This window comes from Anomaloglossus baeobatrachus, chromosome 2 (assembly GCF_048569485.1).
Source record: "Anomaloglossus baeobatrachus isolate aAnoBae1 chromosome 2, aAnoBae1.hap1, whole genome shotgun sequence".
Taxonomy (NCBI): Eukaryota; Metazoa; Chordata; class Amphibia; order Anura; family Aromobatidae; genus Anomaloglossus; species Anomaloglossus baeobatrachus.
Genome location: NC_134354.1, coordinates 572,132,938 through 572,150,658, shown reverse-complemented (window position 1 = coordinate 572,150,658; position 17,721 = coordinate 572,132,938). Strand labels below are relative to the sequence as shown.

Sequence of the window (17,721 nt, the reverse complement as noted above, 5' to 3'; positions counted from 1 at the left end):
GACGCGCTCTGCAAATGTCTTTGCACTAGTGGGACTATAGCAAAGTCCAATAGCCACGTATAGGATGCCACTAGGTACACTGAGTGTTTGCTAGTATAATGGCTTGGTTAGAATGAGTTGTAGTGTGCAATGCAGGCAGATGTGCTCTGCTAATGTCTTTGCACTAGTGGGACTATAGCAAAGTCCAATAGCCACGTATAGGATGCCACTAGGTACACTGAGTGTTTGCTAGTATAATGGCTTAGTTAAAATGAGTTTGAGTGTGCAATGCAGGCAGACGCGCTATGCAAATGTCTTTGCACTAGTGGGACTATAGCAAAGTCCAATAGCCACGTATAGGATGCCACTAGGTACACTGAGTGTTTGCTAGTCTAATGGCTTGGTTAGAATGAGTTGTAGTGTGCAATGCAGGCAGATGTGCTCTGCTAATGTCTTTGCACTAGTGGGACTATAGCAAAGTCCAATAGCCACGTATAGGATGCCACTAGGTACACTGAGTGTTTGCTAGTATAATGGCTTAGTTAAAATGAGTTTGAGTGTGCAATGCCGGCAGACGCGCTATGCAAATGTCTTTGCACTAGTGGGACTATAGCAAAGTCCAATAGCCACGTATAGGATGCCACTAGGTACACTGAGTGTTTGCTAGTATAATGGCTTGGTTTTAATGAGTTGGAGTGTGCAATGCAGGCAGACGCGCTCTGCAAATGTCTTTGCACTAGTGGGACTATAGCAAAGTCCAATAGCCACGTATAGGATGCCACTAGGTACACTGAGTGTTTGCTAGTATAATGGCTTGGTTAGAATGAGTTGTAGTGTGCAATGCAGGCAGACGCGCTCTGCAAATGTCTTTGCACTAGTGGGACTATAGCAAAGTCCAATAGCCACGTATAGGATGCCACTAGGTACACTGAGTGTTTGCTAGTATAATGGCTTAGTTATCAGTTGGAGTGTGCAGAGGACAAGAGGGTACAGTGGCAGGATTGTGGTGCTCTGGGTAGAGGAATGGAAGCCTGCCTTTCTATTCCCTCCTAATGGTGAAATGCAGGTAGGAAATCCCTGACCTGGGCTACACAGACGCTGTTGCTGTTTGCAGGACCTGTCACCTATGGCTCTCTGACCCTGCCGGTTGGAGCCCTTAAAAGGACTGCTATAAAGTGCTCTCCCTAAGCTGTCTAACGCTGTGTATGCAGCGCATACAGCTGTATCGGCTATAGGACTCAGGAAGACGGAGCTGCGACAGTGATGTCTGACACCAAAGACGCAGAAGGCAGATAATGGCGTCCGTGAAGAAAATGTCCGGTTTTATAATGCAGGGACATGTGACATGCAGATCCTATCACACATGCCGTTGCTTCTCTGGCTCAAAGTCCACTTAGCTGTGTGTGTGTCTGGGATTGGCTGACATGCTGGCCCGCCCCACAAGACGCGCGCACTTAGGGAAGGAAGACAAGAAAAAAAAAAAAAAAAAATGGCGATCGCCATTATAGAAACAGCAGTGATCTGAAGGCGCTGTTCACGCACACTATACACTGAAATGTGATAATAGTTTGATTCACAGAGTGACTTACACTATTACAGCAGAAACCAAGCTATGATTTAGCTGTTTTTTGGCTGCTAGAACCGTTCTCGAACGTTTCTAGAACTACCGAGCTTTTGCAAAAAGCTCGAGTTCTAGTTCGATCTAGAACATGCCCCAAAATCACTCGAGCCGCGAACTGGAGAACCACGAACCACGAACCGCGCTCAACTCTAGTCTTCATCCTCCTCCTCGTCATAGTCCTCCACTGCACGTTGTGATGAGACGAGGCTGGGCTGTGTGTTATCACCCACACCCACTACTGTTTCTTGCTCAAACTCATCGCGCTCCGCCTGAAATGCATCATGGTTGTTTTTTGAGCAGAAACCATTTTAGAAGGCAGAGAAGCGGTATGGTGACGCTAATAATGTCATCATCGCCGCTCACCATCTTGGTGGAGTCCTCAAAGTTTTGGCGGATGGTACATAGGTCGGACATCCATCTCCACTCCTCAGGTGTTATGTGTGGAGTTTGACCCATTTCCCTACGGCTTAGGTGATGCAGGTACTCAACAACTGCCCTCTTCTGCTCACATATCCTGACCAACATGTGCAGAGTTGAATTCCAACGCGTGGGGACATCACACACCAGTCTGTGAGCCGGAAGATGCAAAAGGCGCTGAAAGCCGGCAAGGCCGGCTGAAGCAGTAGGTGACTTTCGAAAATGTACAGACAGGCGGCGAACTTTTACCAGCAGATCAGACAGCTCTGGGTATGACTTTAGAAACCGCTGAACCACGAGGTTGAGCACATGGGCCACGCATGGAACATGTGTCAGCTGGCCTCGCCTCAAAGCCGCCACCAGGTTCCGGCCATTGTCACACACAACCTTTCCTGGCTTTAGGTTCAGAGGTGTGAGCCAGTGATCTGCCTGCTGTTTCAGAGCTGTCCACACCTCTTCTGCATTGTGGGGTTTGTCACCTATGCAGATTAGCTTCAGCACAGCCTGTTGCCGCTTCGCCGAGGCAGTGCTGCAGTGCTTCTGTGTCGCCCTGGACAAGCCAGGGGCCACAGAGCACAACACTTACACACCCCACACTCCCTGCAGGCATATCATAGTCAAAACACAAAATCCTTGTTGCCTTCCCCAGGGGCTGTTGTCCACACAAGGGGGTGGAGCCAGGCGGTTGGTCTCCACTCACAAAGGAGGAGGGAAAACACAGGCAGTGAGAGTTAAGCTAAGGAAGTGGAAGGAGGAAAGTAGTAGAGAGGAGAAAAGTGACAGCAAAGAGCCTGAAGTTGGTCCGGGTGTGTGGCCCGGACATGACAGCAAGGTTGGCAAGATGTGGTGACCGTCTGCAGTGGAGGCCGATTGGAGTCTGCCGTAAGGACCGTGGACGGGTGGTGACCCGGCCGTACCGGACCGGTATACAAAGAGAAGACAGCACCATTGGCAGGGGCCTTTCGGATCCCGGCAAGGCTTGGTGTCGCCGTGAATTTGCCAAATCCGTTAGTGAAGGGGACCTCAGGGTTTCCAAACAGCCAAGTCACGATAGAAGGCAACCGTCCAACCGTGAAGGGGAGACACCGCCACCGCCAAGGGCAACCGTCTCCCAGGGCCAGCGCCTGTGGGCAAAAGGGTCTCCTCCGGCCCATATCCAGGTCGGGGAGCGGGTTACCGGTGGGAAACCATCACTACCAACACTGAACTTAGGTGCAGGGAGAGACAGTCATCACTAACCTGCAGGGAGGAACAACCGCAGCCGTCCGAGGGACCCGTCCATCCAGCCACTTGTTTTACCGTGAACTGTGTCATCATCATTGGGCTGAGTGAGTACCTCCGTGCCGTGCGGCACAGCGCTGCCCCTGCGACCCTGCACCTCATCAGGCCCCGCTACCCGCCTGTCATCCATCTCTACCCCATCACCGGGCCCCGGGACAACCAACCCCCCTACCCACGGAGGGGAGAAATAACAACAAAGCTGCTCCCTGTCACAGGCTCCCGGGATACCCGTCCAGAGCAGCGGTGGTGTCCACACAATCACCACAACCGTGGGTGGCGTCACGGACAATATCCCCAAAACCCAAACCACCCCTTTTCACTCACGGGCGAGGAGCGCCGCTCGAGCCTCCGGGATCCGGCCATCGCTCGAGCCACCGAGCAGCAGCAGCCGTAGAGCAGCGGCAGCCGGACCCGAGCAGTGGGAGAGCGCAGCGTCCCCTCCTCCGCCCGCGACAATTCCAGCTTGGGACTGGTGTGGAGGGTAAAGTGGATGAGGATGCGCAGGAGGAGGAGGAGGCTGAGGAGCATGACATTCCGGAGCTGTAGAGTGTGGGTGAAACACTGACTGAGGTAGGGCCTGCAAACCTTGGTGTGGGAAGGACGTGTTCCGTCCCTCGCTCAGACTGGGTCCCAGCTTCCACAATATTAACCCAGTGTGACGTCAACGAGATGTAGCGGCCTTGCCCACATGCACTTGTCCACGTGCCTGTGGTTAGGTGGACTTTGGGTGAAACAGCGTTGTTCAGGGCACGTGTGATGTTTTGTGACACGTGGTTATGCAATGCGGGGACGGCACACCGTGAGAAATAGTGGCGGCTGGGGACCGAGTAACGTGGGACAGCTGCCACCATCAGGTCGCAGAATGCTTCTGTCTCAACCAGCCTAAAAGGCAACATTTCCAGCGCAAGCAGTCGCGAAATGTTAGCATTTAGAAGTGTGGCATGTGGGGCGTTGTCAGTGTATTTGCGCCTGCGTTCAAAGGTTTGCTGAATGGATAACTGAACGCTGCGCTGGGACAAGGACGTGCTTGATGATGGTGTTATTTCTGCGTGGGCAACGCAGAGGTGCAGGGCCGGAGGAGGCTTGTTCGCGGGCAGCATGGACAGGGGATTGGCTCGCATGCACAACAAGCGAAGATGTAGCAGTGACATCAGCAAGCACTGCTCCTCGACTCTGTTGTACATCCCACAAAGTCGGGTGCTTGGCTGACATGTGCCTGATGATTCTGGTGGTGGTCAGGCTGCTAGTTTTGGTACCCCTGCTGATGCTGGCACGGCAGGTGTTGCAAATGGCCTTTTTAGAATCATCTGGAGCCAACTTAAAAAACTGCCAGACTCGGGAAGACCTAACATTTGTACAGGCACCTTGTGTCGTGTTGTTCCGGGGAACAGTTGCCTGACGTCTGCCTGGGGCCACCACCCTGCTTCTTACTGCCTGTTGGGATGCTACGCCTCCCTCCCCCTGTGCACTGCTGTCCTCGCTCTGCATATCCTCCTGCCAGGTTGGGTCAGTTACTGGATCAGCCACCACGTCGTCTTCGTCTTCCGCACCCTGCTCCTCCTGACTTCCTGACAATTGTGTCTCATCATCGTCCACCCCTTGTTGAGACACGTTGCCAACTTCGTGAGAAAATGGCTGCTGAAATATTTGGGCATCTGTACATACGATCTCCTCATGACCCACTTCAACAGGAGCTGGCGAGAGGCCAGAATGTGTGAATGGAAACATGAACGAACAGCTCTTCCGAGTGTCCAAGTGTGGGATCAGTAATGTCCGTGGACGTGTACTCGGCCTGGTGGTAGGAAGGAGGATCAGGTTCCAAAATGTGCGGTGCAGTATCATGGCTACTGACACTTGACCGTGTGGAAGACAGAGTGTTTGTGGTGGTGCCAATCTGACTGGAAGCATTATCCGCTATCCAACTAACAACATGTCGACACTGGTCTTGGTTCAAGAGCGGTGTACTGCTGCGGTCCCCAAGAATTTGGGACAGGACGTGCGAGCGAGTAGATGTGGCCCTTTGTTGTGGCGAAATTAGAGCTTGCACACGACCTCGGTCTCTGCCTGCACCACCATCACGTCCACTTCCTTGTTCGTTGACAACGCCCTTGCGCATTTTGCAATGCTGTGCTGATGTGTATTCACTAGACTTGTGCGTTATATCCAAGTTTTTGCAAAATGCACACAAGTGCAGCGGAAAGCTGCCACCAACAGGCACACACGTGCGGTTTTTAAATGCAAGCACGGAGGCACTAAGAACCTAACAGGTCTCTATCCAGGGACAACGTGGAGCCTCCCAATTTTTGGCTGCCCTGCCAAAGGGCTATACTACAATAGACCCACTTCCTTACAATGGGCACTTCAGGTTTCCAGGCCCTCATGCACGTCTCTATCCAGGGACAACGTGGAGCCTCCCAATTTTTGGCTGCCCTGCCAAAGGGCTATACTACAATAGACCCACTTCCTTACAATGGGCACTTCAGGTTTCCAGGCCCTCATGCACGTCTCTATCCAGGGACAACGTGGAGCCTCCCAATTTTTGGCTGCCCTGCCAAAGGGCTATACTACAATAGACCCACTTCCTTACAATGGGGACTTCAGGTTTCCAGGCCCTCATGCACGTCTCTATCCAGGGACAACGTGGAGCCTCCCAATTTTTGGCTGCCCTGCCAAAGGGCTATACTACAATAGACCCACTTCCTTACAATGGGCACTTCAGGTTTCCAGGCCCTCATGCACGTCTCTATCCAGGGACAACGTGGAGCCTCCCAATTTTTGGCTGCCCTGCCAAAGGGCTATACTACAATAGACCCACTTCCTTACAATGGGCACTTCAGGTTTCCAGGCCCTCATGCACGTCTCTATCCAGGGACAACGTGGAGCCTCCCAATTTTTGGCTGCCCTGCCAAAGGGCTATACTACAATAGACCCACTTCCTTACAATGGGCACTTCAGGTTTCCAGGCCCTCATGCACGTCTCTATCCAGGGACAACGTGGAGCCTCCCAATTTTTGGCTGCCCTGCCAAAGGGCTATACTACAATAGACCCACTTCCTTACAATGGGCACTTCAGATTTCCAGGCCCTCATGTACGTCTCTATCCAGGGACAACGTGGAGCCTCCCAATTTTTGGCTGCCCTGCCAAAGGGCTATACTACAATAGACCCACTTCCTTACAATGGGCACTTCAGGTTTCCAGGCCCTCATGCACGTCTCTATCCAGGGACAACGTGGAGCCTCCCAATTTTTGGCTGCCCTGCCAAAGGGCTATACTACAATAGGCCCACTTCCTTACAATGGGCACTTCAGGTTTCCAGGCCCTCATGCACGTCTCTATCCAGGGACAACGTGGAGCCTCCCAATTTTTTGCTGCCCTGCCAAAGGGCTATACTACAATAGACCCACTTCCTTACAATGGGCACTTCAGGTTTCCAGGCCCTCATGCACGTCTCTATCCAGGGACAACGTGGAGCCTCCCAATTTTTGGCTGCCCTGCCAAAGGGCTATACTACAATAGACCCACTTCCTTACAATGGGCACTTCAGGTTTCCAGGCCCTCATGCACGTCTCTATCCAGGGACAACGTGGAGCCTCCCAATTTTTGGCTGCCCTGCCAAAGGGCTATACTACAATAGACCCACTTCCTTACAATGGGCACTTCAGGTTTCCAGGCCCTCATGCACAACTCTATCCAGGGACAACGTGGAGCCTCCCAATTTTTGGCTGCCCTGCCAAAGGGCTATACTACAATAGACCCACTTCCTTACAATGGGCACTTCAGGTTTCCAGGCCCTCATGCACGTCTCTATCCAGGGACAACGTGGAGCCTCCCAATTTTTGGCTGCCCTGCCAAAGGGCTATACTACAATAGACCCACTTCCTTACAATGGGCACTTCAGGTTTCCAGGCCCTCATGCACGTCTCTATCCAGGGACAACGTGGAGCCTCCCAATTTTTGGCTGCCCTGCCAAAGGGCTATACTACAATAGACCCACTTCCTTACAATGGGCACTTCAGGTTTACAGGCCCTCATGCACGTCTCTATGCAGGGGCATTGGTGAACCTCACAATTTTGGACTGCCCTGGCAAAGGAAAATACTACAAAGACTCACTTCCTCAAAATGGGCACATTAGACTCAAGAGGCCTTCATGTACGTCTCTTCTCAGGGACATCGGAGTGCCACACAATGTTTTCACGTAAAATCTTTCATGTATTAATCTCAAAAAGTAACATACACCAGCTCTATCTCACTATTGGGTATGTGCCCTTAACATTTCTGCCATGAAAAATCATTTTGGGGTCATTTTGAAGGTTTTTTGGTGAGTCCGTAAAAATGGCGTAAAACGCGGACAAAATTGTTCACAGCTGTGACTTTTGAGTGATAAATGCTTCAAGGGGTCTTCCCCATGCTGTTGCCATGTCATTTGAGCACTCTTCTGAGACTTTTGTGACATTTTTAGGGTTTCTCCATGCTGCCGGGGGGTCATTTCACAAAAATACTCGGGTCTCCCATAGGATAACATTGGGCTCATTGCTCGGCCCGAGTACACGAGTATCTTGGGATGCTCGGCCCGAGCTTCGAGCACCCGAGCTTTTTAGTACTCGCTCATCACTAATATATATATATATATATATATATATAATACAAAAAAACAGAATGAGTATCTGGATGGTGCATAAATATGAGACAAAAAAGACCAGTCGCACACTGTGAAAATACCAAACTAAATTCTACCTTATAACATAAATGGAGGTATTTGGAATATTATAATGGCCATTGTAATACCAGCCCAGCGCCCCTTCACGGCACCCTCCTTTGCTGGGTCTTACACTTTTTTATATTTAGATTGACATAGTCACAGGTGGTATATATATACCACCTGTGACTATGTCAATCTAAATATAAAAAAGTTATAGCTCTTGGAGGACAGGAAGAAAAAAATGAATGCATAAAAACAAAATGTCAGGCTTAAATACGTCTCATAGACCTGTTGAGATCGGTTTTCTTACTTTGAAAATCCACATCAGAAGAGCTGAACAATCATTTTTGAAAGTTTTCAAAATATTTAAATATTTAACTAATTTAATATGAAGATTATATATATAGTTTTTCTGACATGCATTTTTATGCAAGACTCGTTGGTTATAACTAGAGTTGAGCGATGTTCGAATCGAACGGTTCGCCAATTTCAAATTCGAGTGATTTTGGGTGGTGTTCGAGTCGTTCAACGATTTCGAATGATTTGCTTTAAGTTCGGCCGTTCGAGTTACGTTCGATAACGGTTCGATCACCAAAAGCGTGGATTTTTACAGTAAAGGGGGATTTACACGCTACGACATCGCTAATGCGAACTCGTTGGGGTCACGGAATTGGTGACGCACATCCGGCCGCATTAGCGATGCCGTTGCGTGTGACACCTATGAACGATGTTGCATCGTTGCAAAAACGTGCAAAATCGCTCATCGGTGACATGGGGGTCCATTCTCAAAAATCGTTACTGCAGCAGTAACGAGGTTGTTCCTCATTCCTGCGGCAGCACACATCGCTCCGTGTGACACCGCAGGAACGAGGAACCCCTCCTTACCTGCCTCCCGGCCGCTATGCGGAAGGAAGGAGGTGGGCGGGATGTTACGTGCCGCTCATCTCAGCCCCTCCGCTTCTATTGGGAGGCGGTTCAGTGATGTAGCTGTGACGTCGCTGTGACGCTGAACGAACCGCCCCCTTAGAAAGGAGGCAGTTCGCCGGTCACAGCGTCGTCGCCGGGCAGGTAAGTAGTGTGACGTGTCTGGGCGATGTTGTGCGGCACGGGCAGCGATTTGCCCGTGTCGCACAACAGATGGGTGCGGGTACCCATGCTAGCTATATCAGTACCGATATCACAGCGTGTAAAGCGGCCTTAAGGCTATGTGCGCATGTTGCATATCTGCATGTGTCCTGCGTCCCCAGCACAATCCCTCTCTCTTTCCTACTCACCGATTACAGGCGCGGTGCTGCACGGCTGTCACAAAGCTCCGGCGGCTTTTCCTCTTTTGAAAATGGCTGCCGCTTCATTATTCAATCTGGTATTCCCTGCTTTCCCCGCCCACCGTCGCCCATGATTGGTTGCAGTCAGACACGCCCCCACGATGAGTGACAGCTGTATCACTGCAACCAATCACAGCTGCCGGCGGGCAGGTCTATATCGTGCAGTAAAATAAATAAATAAATAATAAACAAAAAAAAAACCTGCGTTCTCCCCCAATTTTGATACTAGCCAGGATAAAGCCACACGGCTGGAGGCTGGTATTGTGAGGATGGGGAGCGCCACGTTATGGGGAGCCCACCACCCTAACAATATAACCCAGCAGCCGCCCGGAATTGCCGCATCCATTAGATGCGATAGTCCCGGGACTCTACCCAGCTCATCCCGAATTGCCCCGGTGCAGTGGCAATCGGGGTAATGAGGAGTTAATAATGGCAGGCGTCTCCCCGAGATACCTTCCATGATTAACCTGTAAGTGAAAGTAAATAAACACACACAACGAAAAATCCTTTATTTGGAATAAAAGACAAAAAAACCACCCTGTTTCACCATTTTATTAAAATCCCCAAATACCCCTCCAGGTCCGGCGTAATCCACAGAGGTCAGGCGACGTATCCTGCTCTGTTACATGAAGCTGACAGGAGCGCCGTAGAATACGAGCGCTCTGTGTCAGATCCACGCAGCAATGAAGTGAGCCGCGCTGTCAGCGGGGATGTCACTGAGGTAATGCCTGCATGTGTGCGAGGATGATGGGAGCAGTAATGCCTGCGTGTGCGTTGATGATGGGGGTTGTAGTGCCTGCGTGTGTGTGAGGATGATGCGTGCGGTAGTGCCTGCGTGTGTGCGAGGATGATGAGTGCCGTAGTGCCTGCGTGTGTGCGAGGATGAGTGCGTTAGTGCCTTTGTTTGCCCTCCCATCCATCCATCTCTCCATCCCTCCATCCATTCATCCATCCATCCCTACATTTCTCCATCCATTCATCCCTCCCTTCATCCCTACCTCCATCCCTCCATCCATCCCTCTATCCCTCCATCCCTCTATCCATTCCTCATCCATCCCTCCATCCATCCATCCATCCCACCATCCATCCATCCCTCCATCCATCCCTCCATCCATCCATATATCCATTCCTCCATCCATTCATCCATCCATTCATCCATCCCTCCATCCCTCAATCCATTCATATCTCCATCCATTCATCCCTCCATCCATCCATCCCTCCATCCATCCATCCATCCAGCAATCCAGTCCATGTGAAAAGAGACGGAAGGCACTCACCAAATATGCAGTAAAAAAATCTGTTTTATTTGACCATCATGTCAGGTGGAAAGGCGAGGCCTTTCATTGGAATGAGCACTGTGGCCAGAATGCAAGGAAATTTACAAGCAATATAATGCGTGCATAAACCTGAAATAGGAAGATTGAGCGGTTAGCTCACTGAATGGTGCAAGTGTTTCCTCCTTTCACTGTTTAGTGGAATGAGCACCGTGGCCAGAATGCAAGGAAATTTACAAGCCATATAATGCGTGCAAAAACCTGAAATAGTAAGATTGAGCGGTTAGCTCGCTGAATGGTGTCAGTGTTTCCTCCTTTCACCATCCATCCATTCATCCTTGCAGCTGAACAATCTGCTTCTGGATTTTCTACTGCAATATAGAGGTCAAGATTACCAAATCTTCCTATGCTTTTCGTTACAGGCAGTGGCTCAATGGATAGAGCCACTGTCTAAGGAGAATTAGTTCACGAGTTCAAGTCCTGGCTGTCCAGGTAAAGAATTTAATTTATTTATAATTTTAAATTATAATTATTGTTTATTTATAATTTTAATTTAATTTAATTATGCACTGAGGGTAAAAGCCGGACATCAGCTGTGAGCCGCGGGACACACCTCTAAAATCGGAGCAGTTAACGGAATGAGGCTGCATTTTTCTTACCTCTCTCTCCTCTCTCTCTTCTCTCTCTCGCTTCTCTCTCTCTCCTCTCTCTCTTCTCTCTCTCTCTCTCCTCTCACCTCTCTCTCTTCTCTCTCTCTCTCCTCTCTCTCTCCTTTCTGTCTTCTCTCTCCTCTCTCTCTTCTCTCTCTTCTCTCTCTCTCCCCCTCTCACTTCTCTTCTCTCTCTTTTCATTCTCTTTTCTCTCTCTTCTCTCTATCTCTCTTCTCTTTCTCTCTCCTCTCTCTCTTCTCTCTCTCTCCTCTCTCTCTTCTCTCTCTCCCTCCTTTTCTCTCTTCTCTTTTCTCAATGTTTTCGCTCTCTTTTCTCTCTCTTTTCTCTATTTTCTCTCTATTTTCTCTCTCTTCTCTCTCTCTTTTCTCTCTATCAGACCTGGCGATGATCAGCTGATGCGGTCACCTGACAGAATCAGCTGACACTATAAGTTGAGCGGTGAGGTGAGTGTGTAGTTTGTTTTGGGGTTTTTTTTGCACTGATGCATCAGCTGATTGTATAAAAGCCATTTATACAATCAGCTGATGTGTCATGTGATTCCGGCCCTTGAACCTGACACATCATCTGATCGCTTTGCCTTCCAGCAAACCGATCAGATGATATTGGATCCGGATTGGATGGCGCGGGACCCTTGACCCAGGATTACTGCGGAGAGGAGTTCTTTATTTCAATAAAGATGGAGTCACTAATTGTGTTGTGTTTTATTTCTAATAAATATATTTTTCTGTGTGTTGTGTTTTTTTATCTGTACTAGAAATTCATGGTGGCCATGTCTAATATTGGCGTGACACCATGAATTTGGGGCTTAGGTCCAGTTGATAATATACAGCTAGCCCTAACCCCATTATTACCCAGAGAGCCACCTGTCACCAGGGCAGCTGAAGAGTTGGATACAGCTCCAGAAGATGGCGCTTCTATGAAAGCACCATTTTCTAGGGTGGCTGCGGACTGCAATTCGCAGCAGGGGTGCCCAGAAAGCTTGGGCACACTGCGCTGTGGATTCCAATCCCCAGCTGCCTAGTTGTACCTGGCTGGACACAAAAATTGGGCGAAGCTCACGTATTTTTTTTTTAATTATTTCATGAAATTTGTGAAATAATTTAAAAAAAAGGGCTTCCCTATATTTTTGGTTCCCAGCCAGATACAAATAGGCAGCTGGGGGTTAAGGGCAACCCGTAGCTGCCTGCTGTACCTGGCTAGCATACAAAACCATGGCGAAGCCCACGTAATTTTTGGGGGGGGGGCAAAAAACTCCTGCATACAGTCCTGGATGGAGTATGCTGAGCCTTGTAGTTCAGCAGCTGCTGTCTGCTGTCTGCCTGTATGGAGGAGAGCAGACAGCAGCTGCAGAACTGCAAGGCTCAGCATCTTCCATCCAGGACTATATGCTGGAGGGAGAGGCAGGGGGAGCAGAATGACAAGGCTCAGAATACTTCATCCACTAGTGTATGCAGGAGAGCAGACAGCAGCTGCAGAGCTACAAGGCTCAGCATCCTCCATCCAGGACTGTATGCAGGAGTTTTTTGCCCACCAAAAAAATGACGTGGGCTTCGCCATATTTTTGTATGCTAGCCAGGTACAGTAGGCAGGTACGACAGCCCCCAAACCCCAGCTGCCTATTTGTACCCGGCTGGGAACTAAAAATATAAAGAAGCCCTTTTGTAATTATTTCATGAATTTCATGAAATAATTAAAAAAAAAAAACAAGGGCTTTGCGCCATTTTTGTGTCCAGCCAGGTACAACTAAGCAGCTGGGGATTGGAATCTGCAGCACAGGTTGGCCCGAGCTTTCTGGGCCCCTCTGCTGCGAATTGCAGTCCGCAGCCGCCCCAGAAAATGGCGCTTTCATAGAAGCGTCATCATCTGGCACTGTATCCAACTCTTCCAGCTGCCCTGGTGACGGTGGCTCACTGGATAAAAATGGGTTAATACTAGCTTTGTTTTACTAGCTAGTATTAAGCCAGAGATTCATAATGTCAGGCAAGTTTGACCCGGCCATTAAGAATCTCCAATAAAAGGTTAAAAAAAAGACACCACACAGAGAAAAATACTTTAATAGGAATAAATACACAGACACACTTAGAGACTCCATGTTTATTACTCCCTCTCACCCCTCCATGATCCTGTTCTTTTGTTTTCTTTCTCCTTCAACCCATGTAGCTCTGCTACATCAGACAGCACTGCATGGGAGGAAGACGCTGTTGCTCCCGTGCAGTCTAATCTCTCAATGAGTGAGCAGAGGCTGTGAGTTGTAAGCGGTGACGTCACCGCTGCCACCATTGCTATAGTAACCGGCTGTGGCATCCAGTCCTTGCATGTGGGCTAACTTTGTAAAGAGCGCTGACATGCAGGAATGGGGAGCCAACCATTTGCCCAAGCATCTCCCCGGTATATGGAGATGCTGAAACGAGCACCGCGTACCGGAGAGATGCACTGACAGGACCTAGCATGACGTCTAGCCATGTAACCAGTCTGTAGCCAATGAGACAATAGACACCTGACTGGTCACATCCTATGACGACGTCACGGAAGGTCCTATCATCAGTGCTGGTTACCGGGAGGGCACAGCAATGATCGGAAGGAAAAGTGGCGGGAGACAGAATCTGCAGGACGCGTCGCTGGGACCTGTAAGTGTAATGGCAATGTTTATTAACTGTATGTGTACATGTATAATGTGTTTGTATGTGTTTGTGTTTGCCTCCCATTGTTTTCAAATGGGTTCGAAGGTGTTTGTCGAACGTTCGTCGAACGTTCACCGAACTAAGCCGCCGTTCGACGAACCGAACTCGAACACTAGGGGGGTGGCTCCTCTCTAGTTATAACTGATCTAAGTAAGAATGAATTTGGTTTATATTGTGAAATCTAGAGACAAATATGCTTTAACAAGTGAAAAAGACACATGGGGAGAGTGGAGACTAAAAGAATTACATCATTCATGCTCTACCTAACAGAGTGTGGCCCAAGGGTGCATCTATAGAGAATTTGAGGCTTGCAGTCGCACCTAGCTCTCAAAGTCCAGGGGGGATTCCCTTTAAAATAAAAATGTTTATACTCACCTCTGGTGCTGGTGCCCTTCTAGTGGTGTCTGCACTTGCTCTCCCGTGGATCACATAATGTTATTGCCCTGCGCCCAATCAGCACTGGCTTCACTGTCTCCACCTTCGGGCAAATTGAATATCAAGAAGAAGTCAGGACACTGGCTGCTGCTAACTTCCTCTTGATGTTTGAAAGGTCCAAGGTGGGGACAGTGAAGCCAGTGCTGATTGGGCGCAGGGCTCGCATAACATAACAATGTAAGAGCAAGTGGCGACACTGCTGGAATAATGTTGACATGAGAGGAGAGTATAAGTGTTTTTAGTTTCCCTGACGAAAACACTGTGATTGAGAAGGTGTTGTCTGAGTAATGGACAACCCCTTTAACCCCTTAACGACCGTGGGCCGTAAAATTACGTCCGTGCGGTCATAAAGTTACTGCCCGCGGTCTGCCGGCAGCATCATGCTGCGATCGGCACACATCTCAGCTGATTTTCACAGCTGAGATGTGTGCCTGCTAGGCACGAGCAGAATCGTTATCTGCTCGTGCCGTTTAGGCCATGTGTCCACGCTGCGGAAAATGCGCGGATTTTGCCGCGGATTTCTCGCGGAAAAGCCGCGGATTTTCCGAAAATCTGCAGCAGCGGCACTTCCAAGCCATTTCAATGGCATTTTGGAAATGCTGTGTCCATGCTGCGGATTTTTCCGCGGCGGATTTGCCGCGGATTTTGATCCGGAAAAATCTGCAGCATGTCAATTATTGTTGCGGATTTTGATCCGGATTTTGGCTATAGAATGGGGAAAAAAAAAAAATCCGCATCAAAATCCGCGGCAACATTCTATCGTGGACACATAGCCTTAACCCCTTATATGGCGCTGTCAATATGTGACAGCGCCATTATAAGCGCGATCGCGGTAAACATTTACTTACCGCCCGATACCGGAAGTCACGTGACGTGATCACGTGACTCCCGATAGTTGTCATGGTAGCACAGGGTCATGTCATGACTCCTATACTACACATGACTTGCTTTCACTTTCGCTGTGCCAGCGGCACAGCAAAAGAGAAAGAGAGCGTATCTGCTGTTTACAGCCTTGTAGCTATGATCAGCAGATACTGCAGAGCGATCGGAATGCTGATCGCAATAGCCCCCTAGGGGGACTAGTAAAATGAAAAAAAAAGTTAAAAAAAGTTTTAAAAAATTAAAAAAACCCCTAAAAGTTCAAATCACCCCCCATTCGCCCCATTGAAAATTAAAGGGTTAAAAAAATAAAAAAAATATACACACATTTGGTATCGCCGCGTTCAGAAAAGCCCGATCTATCAAAATATAAAATCAATTAATCTGATCAGTATACGGCGTAGCGTCAAAAAAATTCCAAACGCCAAAACGATGTTTTTTTGTCGCCACAACTTTTGCGCAAAATGCAATAAGAGGCGATCAAAACGTAGCATCTGCGCAAAAATGGTACCGTTAAAAATGTCAGCTCGAGACGCAAAAAAGTAAGCCGTCATTGAGCCATAGATCCCGAAAAATGAGAACGCTACGGGTCACGGAATATGGCGTAAAACGTGCGCCACTTTTTTTGGACAAACTTCCGATTTTTTTTTAATCCCTTATATAAAAGTGAACCTATACATGTTTGGTGTCTACGAACTCACACTGACCTGAGGCATCACACCCATATATCAGTTTTACCATATAGTGAACACAGTGAATAAAATATCTCAAAAACCATAGTGCTATCGCACTTTTTTTGCAATTTTTCTGCATTTGGAATTTTTTTGCCATTTTCTAGTACACTATATGGTAAAACTGATGATTTCATTTAAACGTACAGCTCGTTCCGCAAAAAATGAGCCCACACATGACCATATTGACTGAAAAATAAAAAAGTTACGTCTCAGAAAAAGAATGGCAAAAAAAAAAACGGAAAGCGAAAAATCGACCGGTCGTGAAGGGGTTAAAGGTCCATAATAGTTGGGAGCCCTGTGGAGATTTTACACCAGTGCTCAAATGACTTTAGTTACACCATTGATGGGGCCCATTATAGCTTTTACGTATTACATCCCTACTTAGTGTCAGGAAACAGGAATAAGGATTGAGATCTGTTGCAAAATCTGTTAACAAAATGTAATACGAGTTATTTTTTAATCCATTTAGGTGTTTCTTGGATGTGGCCAACCTAAATCACTTCATTCATCAAGAACATTGAGATCGTTTTCAGGAAGACGTAACATATATTTCAAGCCCTACAGTTTACATGAAAAACCTACAACTGCTGCTGGAACGAGCATGGACAGACTGGTATGTTACTTGTACTATAAAATTAAATCAATACTCATTACAACTCAGCTTATAGGAAAATAGTCTTATTCTGTTTTATGTGTAGTTGAAAGGTTAACAAAAATCATCTCAGGATATTAATACGAATCGGTTATGTCCAACAATGCTATTAACCAGCAGATGTGGGGTTAATCTGCTGGTTAATCGCATTCTAAAACTACCCGGCCACAGCACTAAAAGCTTGGCTACTGGGAAGAAATGAACTTTATTTCTTCAGGTAGCCTCGGGCTTGAAGTCATGGCTTGGAACAATGGCTGGAACAATCACCACTCAGTGCATATATAGCGGCGGCTGTGACCACGCCCCAGGACTGATTGTGTATAGCTGGCTATCAGTGCCAGGGCATGGTTACAGCCACCGTTCACTGTATACTGAGCAGTAACTAAAATTTCTCTGGCCACACCTCTATGACTGAAATTTAGCGGGAGGAACAAAATTGTGTTGGTCGGGCTGTTTGAGAAATCTATTAACCTGCAAATTAACCTTGTATCTGCAGGTCAATAGCATTTTTTTGACATGACAGGTTCACATTGATACATTCAAAGGAAACCAAACACCAGGATTTTGCTATGTAAACTAAAGCCAGTCCTATACTGGTGCTAGGATGCTGATTCTATAATTAGTTTTAAGTTATCAGGTTGGGTGTATAGTTTTTGAAATACAGGCAAGTAAAATTACAGGAATGTACAGCTTTTTGCTTGGCTGCAGCTGCCACATAGCTAATAGCTGGGGTGGGTTTTGCTATCGTTTGCTGCCCCTGTCTGTCTTCCTGGCCTCTGTAGATGTTAGACTGTATGGGCTGCATTTCTAACATGCCCCTAACATGTGACAGAAATGACTCATACCTGGAAGAAGCCCATACAGTCTAGCATCTGCAGAGGCCAGGCAGCAGACAGGGGTGGAAATAGATAGCAAAACCCACCCCACCTATTAGCTATTCAGAAGCTGCTGCCAATCAAAAAGCTGTACATTTCTGTTACTTTACTTGCCTGTATTTCAAAATCAGTACATCCAATCTGACAACTAAAGTTATGTATAGAATCCACATGATAGCGCCAATATAGCACTGGC

At 48.1% G+C, this 17,721-nt stretch overlaps 1 protein-coding gene across 2 annotated transcripts in view; it reads left to right on the top strand.

Annotated features, from left to right (window-relative positions):
- The window catches only part of GPC6 (glypican 6), a 1,296,759-nt gene that overhangs the window by 1,155,139 nt on the left and 123,899 nt on the right, over positions 1-17,721 (top strand). For both annotated transcript variants that reach the window (XM_075336760.1, XM_075336759.1), the window contains exon 6: positions 16,468-16,611. In XM_075336760.1, coding sequence (XP_075192875.1) covers positions 16,468-16,611 — 144 coding nt within the window. The remainder of the gene's footprint in view (positions 1-16,467; positions 16,612-17,721) is intronic.